At 43.1% G+C, this 12,229-nt stretch overlaps 1 protein-coding gene across 3 annotated transcripts in view; it reads right to left on the bottom strand.

The window, feature by feature from the left end:
- Positions 1–12,229, bottom strand: part of LOC129847052 (WD repeat-containing protein 88-like) — a 51,058-nt gene that overhangs the window by 23,636 nt on the left and 15,193 nt on the right. For all 3 annotated transcript variants that reach the window (XM_055914828.1, XM_055914827.1, XM_055914826.1), the window contains exons 3-5: positions 11,770–11,858; positions 2,884–2,947; positions 1,684–1,822 (exon numbers count right to left, since the gene is read on the bottom strand). In XM_055914828.1, the coding sequence (XP_055770803.1) occupies positions 1,684–1,822; positions 2,884–2,947; positions 11,770–11,858 (292 nt within the window). The remainder of the gene's footprint in view (positions 1–1,683; positions 1,823–2,883; positions 2,948–11,769; positions 11,859–12,229) is intronic.

Below are 12,229 nucleotides of genomic sequence, written 5' to 3'. Positions count from 1 at the left end.
ATGACTTAACCTGACGTTACCATTAGACATGACTTAAACTGAGACTCAGTGACCTGACGTTACCATTAGACATGACTTAAACTGAGACTCAGTGACCTGACGTTACCATTAGACATGACTTAAACTGAGACTCAGTGACCTGACGTTACCATTAGACATGACTTAACCTGACGTTACCATTAGACATGACTTAAACTGAGACTCAGTGACCTGACGTTACCTTTAGACATGACTTAAACAGAGACTCAGTGACCTGACGTTACCATTAGACATGACTTAACCTGACGTTACCATTAGACATGACTTAAACTGAGACTCAGTGACCTGACGTTACCATTAGACATGACTTAAACAGAGACTCAGTGACCTGACGTTACCATTAGACATGACTTAACCTGACGTTACCATTAGACATGACTTAAACTGAGACTCAGTGACCTGACGTTACCATTAGACATGACTTAAACTGAGACTCAGTGACCTGACGTTACCATTAGACATGACTTAAACTGAGACTCAGTGACCTGACGTTACCATTAGACATGACTTAACCTGACGTTACCATTAGACATGACTTAAACTGAGACTCAGTGACCTGACGTTACCATTAGACATGACTTAAACTGAGACTCAGTGACCTGACGTTACCATTAGACATGACTTAACCTGACGTTACCATTAGACATGACTTAACCTGACGTTACCATTAGACATGACTTAAACTGAGACTCAGTGACCTGACGTTACCATTAGACATGACTTATACTGAGACTCAGTGACCTGACGTTACCATTAGACATGACTTAAACTGAGACTCAGTGACCTGACGTTACCATTAGACATGACTTAACCTGACGTTACCATTAGACATGACTTAACCTGACGTTACCATTAGACATGACTTATACTGAGACTCAGTGACCTGACGTTACCATTAGACATGACTTAACCTGACGTTACCATTAGACATGACTTAAACTGACGTTACCATTAGACATGACTTAACCTGACGTTACCATTAGACATGACTTAAACTGACGTTACCATTAGACATGACTTAACCTGACGTTACCATTAGACATGACTTAACCTGACGTTACCATTAGACATGACTTAACCTGACGTTACCATTAGACATGACTTAAACTGACGTAACCATTAGACATGACTTAAACAGAGACTCAGTGACCTGACGTTACCATTAGACATTAGACAGGAGCAGCAGGATGTTATAGATGAGAGCGATGCAAGACGTTGAAACACACACAATATCAGTTCATGTTAAGGGGCGTTCTTCACGCTGCTGCAGGACCCAAAACAGCAGAGAAGGTACATGTTGAGGGGTGTTTTTCACGCTGCTGCAGGACCCAAAACAGCAGAGAATGTGCATTGTTGAGGGGGCGTCCTTCACGCTGCTGCAGGACCCAAAACAGCAGAGAAGGTGCATGTTGAGGGGGCGTTCTTCACGCTGCTGCAGGACCCAAAACAGTAGAGAAGGTGCGCCTGGTGATTCCTACTCTTGAGTTGTTTCAGAAATCTGCTTGACAGTGCTGTTTACGTCTTGCATCGCTGACTCTACCCTTTACCATGTGATACCTTATGATAGCACGAGCCACGCTTAGCGTTAGCATAGCTCAATGGGAAAAAAATCAATATAGAGATCAATAGCTACTGCTGATGTACCTTTGATGTGGAAGAGCCTCTCCCCTGTATCAGCCGAGGTCAGGCAGATTGCGCTCTCCGGGTCGCAGGAGGAGACGACGTACTTCCCGTCCTCTGAGACGCTACATGAGGTCAGGAGACCAGCCTGAGGTGCAGTCCACTGTGTAACACACCAACAGGCTGTGTCACGTATACTCCCTCGTTACGATTTGTGAAACATCCTTGGCCTTTTTTTTGTTAAAATCCCCCATGGTCTCAGATGTTCATTAGTGTTGAGAGAGAGAGAGAGAGAGAGAGAGACAGAGAGAGAGAGACAGAGAGAGAGACAGAGAGAGAGACAGAGAGAGAGACAGACACAGAGAGAGAGACAGAGAGAGAGAGAGAGAGAGAGAGAGAGAGAGAGAGAGAGAGAGAGAGATTTATTTATATATAAATATATATATATTTTGTATATATATACATATATATTTGATTTTTTTTTTTCGATATGTATACTTTGACAATGTAAGTAATAACGAACCTACCATGTCAATAAAGTCAATTGAATTGAATTGAATTGAATTGAGAGAGAGAAAGAGAGAGACAGAGAGAGAGACAGAGAGAGAGACAGAGAGAGAGACAGAGAGAGAGACAGACAGACACAGAGAGAGAGACAGAGAGAGAGAGAGAGAGAGAGAGAGACAGACACAGAGAGAGAGACAGAGAGAGAGAGAGACAGAGAGAGAGAGAGAGAGAGAGAGAGAGAGACAGACACAGAGAGAGAGACAGAGAGAGAGAGAGACAGAGAGAGAGAGAGAGAGAGACAGAGAGAGAGAGAGAGAGAGAGACAGAGAGAGAGAGAGAGAGAGGTAACAGAGAGACAGAGAGAGAGACAGACACAGAGAGAGAGAGAGAGACAGAGAGAGAGAGAGAGAGAGAGAGAGAGAGAGAGAGAGACAGACAGAGAGAGAGAGAGACAGAGAGAGAGAGAGAGACAGACAGACACAGAGAGAGAGACAGAGAGAGAGAGAGAGACAGACACAGAGAGAGAGACACAGAGAGAGAGACAGAGAGAGAGAGACAGAGAGAGAGAGAGACAGAGAGAGAGAGAGAGAGAGAGAGAGAGAGAGAGAGAGAGAGAGAGAGAGAGAGAGAGAGAGAGAGAGAGAGAGAGAGAGAGAGGTAACAGAGAGGTCTCAACAACACGGTGTGAGGATGAGATTCATTATTTGATTGACTCACAATGATCTTGCCAGTCTCCAGGTCCCATGCATTTAGGGTCTTGTCCCATGACGCAGTAATCAGCCTGGGTGAGAGAGAGAGAGAGAGAGAGAGATAGAGGGGGAAAAACAAGTTTTTCGAAGATACAGAAATCTTTCAAAATACAGAAATCATCCCCGCATGATGTTCGTGTTTAGCTAAATGCATCACACGGGGGATGTTTTCTGAGTTTTGAAAGTTACATATCTTGAAAACTTGACTGCTGACAAGCAAAACATTCAGTGACTATGTCAACATTGGACTAATGAAACAAATACCAAAATATAGTTTTCTTTTAAGATATCACCTCAATGCCACTTAGACTAGTGCAACAGCAAAACCAGTAGTAATCCATGAACTAGCTAATGTTTTAGTGGAGGTCTGGAGTCTAGACTCCCTATGTGTGATCACCTCCCTCCCTATAGCCCTGTGGGACATCTCCTCTGCCAGGGTTACCAGGGTTACCTGGCAACAGCACCTCCCTCCCTGCAGCCCTGTGGGACATCTCCTCTGCCAGGGTTACCAGGGTTACCTACACAACATCACCTCCCTCCCTATAGCCCTGTGGGACTCCTCCTCTGCCAGGGTTACCAGGGTTACCTGGCAACAGCACCTCCCTCCCTGCAGCCCTGTGGGACATCTCCTCTGCCAGGGTTACCAGGGTTACCTGGCAACATCACCTTCCTCCCTATAGCCCTGTGGGACTCCTCCTCTGCCAGGGTTACCAGGGTTACCTGGCAACAGCACCTCCCTCCCTGCAGCCCTCTGGGACTTCTCCTCTGCCAGGGTAACCTGGCAACAGCACCTCCCTCCCTGCAGCCCTGTGGGACTTCTCCTCTGCCAGGGTTACCAGGGTTACCTGGCAACACCACCTCCCTCCCTGCAGCCCTCTGGGACTTCTCCTCTGCCAGGGTAACCTGGCAACAGCACCTCCCTCCCTGCAGCCCTGTGGGACTTCTCCTCTGCCAGGGTTACCTGGCAACAGCACCTCCCTCCCTGCAGCCCTGTGGGACTTCTCCTCTGCCAGGGTTACCAGGGTTACCTGGCAACAGCACCTCCCTCCCTGCAGCCCTGTGGGACTTCTCCTCTGCCAGGGTTACCTGGCAACAGCACCTCCCTCCCTGCAGCCCTGTGGGACTTCTCCTCTGCCAGGGTTACCAGGGTTACCTGGCAACAGCACCTCCCTCCCTGCAGCCCTGTGGGACTTCTCCTCTACAAAATGGCACCCTGTTCCCTATATAGTGATGGGGGAAATCATACCATCTAGTGATGGGGGAAATCATACCATCTAGTGATGGGGGAAATCATACCATCTAGTGATGGGGGGAAATCATACCATCTAGTGATGGGGGGAAATCATACCATCTAGTGATGGGGGAAATCATACCATCTAGTGATGGGGGAAATCATACCATCTAGTGATGGGGGAAATCATACCATCTAGTGATGGGGGGAAATCATACCATCTAGTGATGGGGGAAATCATACCATCTAGTGATGGGGGAAATCATACCATCTAGTGATGGGGGGAAATCATACCATCTAGTGATGGGGGGGAAATCATACCATCTAGTGATGGGGGAAATCATACCATCTAGTGATGGGGGGAAATCATACCATCTAGTGATGGGGGTAAATCATACCATCTAGTGATGGGGGAAATCATACCATCTAGTGATGGGGGGGAAATCATACCATCTAGTGATGGGGGGAAATCATACCATCTAGTGATGGGGGGAAATCATACCATCTAGTGATGGGGGAAATCATACCATCTAGTGATGGGGGAAATCATACCATCTAGTGATGGGGGAAATCATACCATCTAGTGATGGGGGAAATCATACCATCTAGTGATGGGGGGAAATCATACCATCTAGTGATGGGGGGAAATCATACCATCTAGTGATGGGGGGAAATCATACCATCTAGTGATGGGGGGAAATCATACCATCTAGTGATGGGGGGGAAATCATACCATCTAGTGATGGGGGGGAAATCATACCATCTAGTGATGGGGGAAATCATACCATCTAGTGATGGGGGAAATCATACCATCTAGTGATGGGGGAAAATCATACCATCTAGTGATGGGGAAAATCTAGTACGGTGGTACGGTGATAATATGGTATGGTGATAATATGGTATGGTGAGGTCCCTCAGTATGGTGATAATATGGTATGGTGATAATATGGTATGGTGAGGTCTCTCAGTATGGTGATAATATGGTATGGTGATAATATGGTATGGTGAGGTCTCTCAGTATGGTGATAATATGGTATGGTGATAATATGGTATGGTGAGGTCTCTCAGTATGGTGATAATATGGTATGGTGAGGTCTCTCAGTATGGTGATAATATGGTATGGTGAGGTCCCTCAGTATGGTGATAATATGGTATGGTGAGGTCTCTCAGTATGGTGATAATATGGTATGGTGAGGTCTCTCAGTATGGTGATAATATGGTATGGTGAGGTCTCTTAGTATGGTGATAATATGGTATGGTGATAATATGGTACGGTGATAATATGGTATGGTGAGGTCTCTCAGTATGGTGATAATATGGTATGGTAATAATATGGTATGGTGATAATATGGTATGGTGAGGTCCCTCAGTATGGTGATAATATGGTATGGTAATAATATGGTATGGTGATAATATGGTATGGTGAGGTCCCTCAGTATGGTGGTAATATGGTATGGTGAGGTCTCTCAGTATGGTGATATTATGGTATGGTGAGGTCTCTCAGTATGGTGGTAATATGGTATGGTGAGGTCTCTCAGTATGGTGATATTATGGTATGGTGAGGTCCCTCAGTATGGTGATAATATGGTATGGTGATAATATGGTATGGTGATAATATGGTATGGTGAGGTCCCTCAGTATGGTGATAATATGGTATGGTAATAATATGGTATGGTGATAATATGGTATGGTGAGGTCCCTCAGTATGGTGGTAATATGGTATGGTGAGGTCTCTCAGTATGGTGATATTATGGTATGGTGAGGTCTCTCAGTATGGTGGTAATATGGTATGGTGAGGTCTCTCAGTATGGTGATATTATGGTATGGTGAGGTCCCTCAGTATGGTGATAATATGGTATGGTGATAATATGGTATGGTGAGGTCTCTCAGTATGGTGATAATATGCTATGGTGATAATATGGTATGGTGAGGTCTCTCAGTATGGTGATAATATGGTATGGTGATAATATGGTATGGTGAGGTCTCTCAGTATGGTGGTAATATGGTATGGTGATATTATGGTATGGTGAGGTCTCTCAGTATGGTGATAATATGGTATGGTGAGGTCTCTCAGTATGGTGATAACATGGTATGGTAATAATATGGTATGGTGATAATATGGTATGGTGAGGTCTCTCAGTATGGTGATAATATGGTATGGTGATATTATGGTATGGTGATAATATGGTATGGTGAGGTCCCTCAGTATGGTGATAATATGGTATGGTGAGGTCTCTCAGTATGGTGATAATATGGTATGGTGGTAATATGGTATGGTGAGGTCCCTCAGTATGGTGATAATATGGTATGGTGAGGTCCCTCAGTATGGTGATAATATGGTATGGTGAGGTCTCTCAGTATGGTGATAATATGGTATGGTGAGGTCTCTCAGTATGGTGGTAATATGGTATGGTGAGGTCTCTCAGTATGGTGATATTATGGTATGGTGAGGTCTCTCAGTATGGTGATAATATGGTATGGTGATAATATGGTATGGTGAGGTCCCTCAGTATGGTGATAATATGGTATGGTGGTAATATGGTATGGTGATAATATGGTATGGTGATAATATGGTATGGTGAGGTCCCTCAGTATGGTGATAATATGGTATGGTGAGGTCCCTCAGTATGGTGATAATATGGTATGGTGAGGTCCCTCAGTATGGTGATAATATGGTATGGTGATAATATGGTATGGTGAGGTCCCTCAGTATGGTGGTAATATGGTATGGTGATAATATGGTATGGTGAGGTCCCTCAGTATGGTGGTAATATGGTATGGTGATAATATGGTATGGTGAGGTCCCTCAGTATGGTGATATTATGGTATGGTGATAATATGGTATGGTGAGGTCCCTCAGTATGGTGATAATATGGTATGGTGAGGTCTCTCAGTATGGTGGTAATATGGTATGGTGAGGTCTCTCAGTATGGTGATATTATGGTATGGTGAGGTCCCTCAGTATGGTGATAATATGGTATGGTGAGGTCCCTCAGTATGGTGGTAATATGGTATGGTGATAATATGGTACGGTGATAATATGGTATGGTGAGGTCTCTCAGTATGGTGATAATATGGTATGGTGAGGTCCCTCAATATGGTGGTAATATGGTATGGTGATAATATGGTATGGTGATAATATGGTATGGTGAGGTCTCTCAGTATGGTGATAATATGTTATGGTGATAATATGGTATGGTGAGGTCTCTCAGTATGGTGATAATATGGTATGGTAATAATATGGTATGGTGATAATATGGTATGGTGAGGTCCCTCAGTATGGTGGTAATATGGTATGGTGAGGTCTCTCAGTATGGTGATATTATGGTATGGTGAGGTCTCTCAGTATGGTGGTAATATGGTATGGTGAGGTCTCTCAGTATGGTGATATTATGGTATGGTGAGGTCCCTCAGTATGGTGATAATATGGTATGGTGATAATATGGTATGGTGAGGTCTCTCAGTATGGTGATAATATGCTATGGTGATAATATGGTATGGTGAAGTCTCTCAGTATGGTGATAATATGGTATGGTGATAATATGGTATGGTGAGGTCTCTCAGTATGGTGGTAATATGGTATGGTGATATTATGGTATGGTGAGGTCTCTCAGTATGGTGATAATATGGTATGGTGAGGTCTCTCAGTATGGTGATAACATGGTATGGTAATAATATGGTATGGTGATAATATGGTATGGTGAGGTCTCTCAGTATGGTGATAATATGGTATGGTGATATTATGGTATGGTGATAATATGGTATGGTGAGGTCCCTCAGTATGGTGATAATATGGTATGGTGAGGTCTCTCAGTATGGTGATAATATGGTATGGTGGTAATATGGTATGGTGAGGTCCCTCAGTATGGTGATAATATGGTATGGTGAGGTCCCTCAGTATGGTGATAATATGGTATGGTGAGGTCTCTCAGTATGGTGATAATATGGTATGGTGAGGTCTCTCAGTATGGTGGTAATATGGTATGGTGAGGTCTCTCAGTATGGTGATATTATGGTATGGTGAGGTCTCTCAGTATGGTGATAATATGGTATGGTGATAATATGGTATGGTGAGGTCCCTCAGTATGGTGATAATATGGTATGGTGGTAATATGGTATGGTGATAATATGGTATGGTGATAATATGGTATGGTGAGGTCCCTCAGTATGGTGATAATATGGTATGGTGAGGTCTCAGTATGGTGGTAATATGATATGGTGATATTATGGTATGGTGAGGTCCCTCAGTATGGTGATAATATGGTATGGTGAGGTCCCTCAGTATGGTGATAATATGGTATGGTGATAATATGGTATGGTGAGGTCCCTCAGTATGGTGGTAATATGGTATGGTGATAATATGGTATGGTGAGGTCCCTCAGTATGGTGGTAATATGGTATGGTGATAATATGGTATGGTGAGGTCCCTCAGTATGGTGATATTATGGTATGGTGATAATATGGTATGGTGAGGTCCCTCAGTATGGTGATAATATGGTATGGTGAGGTCTCTCAGTATGGTGGTAATATGGTATGGTGAGGTCTCTCAGTATGGTGATATTATGGTATGGTGAGGTCCCTCAGTATGGTGATAATATGGTATGGTGAGGTCCCTCAGTATGGTGGTAATATGGTATGGTGATAATATGGTACGGTGATAATATGGTATGGTGAGGTCTCTCAGTATGGTGATAATATGGTATGGTGAGGTCCCTCAATATGGTGGTAATATGGTATGGTGATAATATGGTATGGTGATAATATGGTATGGTGAGGTCTCTCAGTATGGTGATAATATGTTATGGTGATAATATGGTATGGTGAGGTCTCTCAGTATGGTGGTAATATGGTATGGTGATATTATGGTTTGGTGAGGTCTCTCAGTATGGTGATAATATGGTATGGTGATAATATGGTATGGTGATAATATGGTATGGTGATAATATGGTATGGTGAGGTCTCTCAGTATGGTGATAATATGGTATGGTGAGGTCTCTCAGTATAGTGATAACATGGTATGGTAATAATATGGTATGGTGATAATATGGTATGGTGAGGTCTCTCAGTATGGTGATAATATGGTATGGTAATAATATGGTATGGTGATAATATGGTATGGTGATAATATGGTATGGTGATAATATGGTATGGTGATATTATGGTATGGTGAGGTCTCTCAGTATGGTGATAATATGGTATGGTGATAATATGGTATGGTGATAATATGGTATGGTGATAATATGGTATGGTGATAATATGGTATGGTGATAATATGGTATGGTGAGGTCTCTCAGTATGGTGATAATATGGTATGGTGATATTATGGTATGGTGATAATATGGTATGGTGAGGTCCCTCAGTATGGTGATAATATGGTATGGTGAGGTCTCTCAGTATGGTGATATTATGGTATGGTGAGGTCTCTCAGTATGGTGATAATATGGTATGGTGGTAATATGGTATGGTGATAATATGGTATGGTGATAATATGGTATGGTGATAATATGGTATGGTGATAATATGGTATGGTGATAATATGGTATGGTGAGGTCCCTCAGTATGGTGATAATATGGTATGGTGAGGTCTCTCAGTATGGTGATATTATGGTATGGTGAGGTCTCTCAGTATGGTGATAATATGGTATGGTGAGGTCTCTCAGTATGGTGATAATATGGTATGGTGAGGTCTCTCAGTATGGTGATAATATGGTATGGTGGTAATATGGTATGGTGATAATATGGTATGGTGATAATATGGTATGGTGATATTATGGTATGGTGAGGTCCCTCAGTATGGTGATAATATGGTATGGTGATAATATGGTATGGTGAGGTCTCTCAGTATGGTGGTAATATGATATGGTGATATTATGGTATGGTGAGGTCCCGCAGTATGGTGATAATATGGTATGGTGAGATCCCTCAGTATGGTGATAATATGGTATGGTGATAATATGGTATGGTGAGGTCCCTCAGTATGGTGGTAATATGGTATGGTGATAATATGGTATGGTGAGGTCCCTCAGTATGGTGATAATATGGTGAGGTCTCTCAGTATGGTGATAATATGGTATGGTGATAATATGGTATGGTGAGGTCCCTCCGTATGGTGATAATATGGTATGGTGATATTATGGTATGGTGAGGTCCCTCAGTATGGTGATAATATGGTGAGGTCTCTCAGTATGGTGATAATATAGTATGGTGATAATATGGTATGGTGAGGTCTCTCAGTATGGTGATAATATGGTATGGTGATAACATGGTATGGTGAGGTCTCTCAGTATGGTGATAATATGGTATGGTGAGGTCTCTCAGTATGGTGATAATATGGTATGGTGATAATATGGTATGGTGAGGTCCCTCCGTATGGTGATAATATGGTATGGTGATATTATGGTATGGTGAGGTCCCTCAGTATGGTGATATTATGGTATGGTGAGGTCCCTCAGTATGGTGATAATATGGTATGGTGAGGTCCCTCAGTATGGTGATAATATGGTATGGTGAGGTCCCTCAGTATGGTGATATTATGGTATGGTGAGGTCCCTCAGTATGGTGATATTATGGTATGGTGAGGTCCCTCAGTATGGTGATATTATGGTATGGTGAGGTCCCTCAGTATGGTGATAATATGGTATGGTGATAATATGGTATGGTGATAATATGGTATGGTGATAATATGGTATGGTGATAATATGGTATGGTGAGGTCTCTCAATATGGTGATATTATGGTATGGTGAGGTCCCTCAGTATGGTGATAATATGGTATGGTGAGGTCCCTCAGTATGGTGATAATATGGTATGGTGAGGTCCCTCAGTATGGTGATAATATGGTATGGTGATAATATGGTATGGTGAGGTCCCTCAGTATGGTGGTAATATGGTATGGTGATAATATGGTATGGTGATAATATGGTATGGTGATAATATGGTATGGCGAGGTCTCTCAGTATGGTGATAATATGGTATGGTGATAATATGGTATGGTGATATTATGGTATGGTGATAATATGGTATGGTGAGGTCTCTCAGTATGGTGATAATATGGTATGGTGATAATATGGTATGGTGAGGTCCCTCAGTATGGTGATATTATGGTATGGTGAGGTCCCTCAGTATGGTGATAATATGGTATGGTGAGGTCTCTCAGTATGGTGATATTATGGTATGGTGAGGTCCCTCAGTATGGTGATATTATGGTATGGTGAGGTCTCTCAGTATGGTGATATTATGGTATGGTGAGGTCCCTCAGTATGGTGATAATATGGTATGGTGAGGTCTCTCAGTATGGTGATAATATGGTATGGTGAGGTCCCTCAGTATGGTGATATTATGGTATGGTGAGGTCCCTGGCGACCCAGATATGTGGGATGTGATATTTGAGGAAACAAAACAATTAAATGAAGAGTTATAACTCATGTTTAAATCACTAGTCACAACTAACAGACAAGGGGCTTCTGTGGTCAATTATGATAACAGCAAGGCTACATTCTGATGAGCTACTCTTCTCCCAAAGTGTGCACTTGTACACTCCCCCTCTGGTGTTGGGAATATGTTGGAGTGTACGAGTGCACACTCCTGGAGAAGGGGTAGGCGATCGGTACACACTGCCAACTCACCTTTTCTTGTCAGGAATCACAGCACACTCAGAGATGCCGGACAGATGTCCTCTCTCAAACACCAGCAGGGCGGCGCCAGTCTCTGTGTCCTTCAGAAGGAGACATACATAGTGTTAATGGCACCCTATTCCCTACAGAGGGCACCAGTCTCTGTGTCCTTCAGAAGGAGACATACATAGTGTTAATGGCACCCTATTCCCTACAGAGGGCACCAGTCTCTGTGTCCTTCAGAAGGAGACATACATAGTGTTAATGGCACCCTATTCCCTACAGAGGGCACCACTGTCTGTGTCCTTCAGAAGCAGACATACATAGTGTTAATGGCACCCTATTCCCTACAGAGGGCACCACTCTCTGTGTCCTTCAGAAGGAGACATACATAGTGTTAATGGCACCCTATTCCCTACAGAGGGCACCACTCTCTGTGTCCTTCAGAAGGAGACATACATAGTGTGGCACT

The sequence above is a fragment of the Salvelinus fontinalis genome, unplaced genomic scaffold, assembly GCF_029448725.1.
Source record: "Salvelinus fontinalis isolate EN_2023a unplaced genomic scaffold, ASM2944872v1 scaffold_0687, whole genome shotgun sequence".
NCBI lineage: Eukaryota > Metazoa > Chordata > Actinopteri > Salmoniformes > Salmonidae > Salvelinus > Salvelinus fontinalis.
The sequence above is the reverse complement of the archived record's forward strand: the minus strand, read 5'-3'. Positions and strand labels throughout refer to the sequence as shown.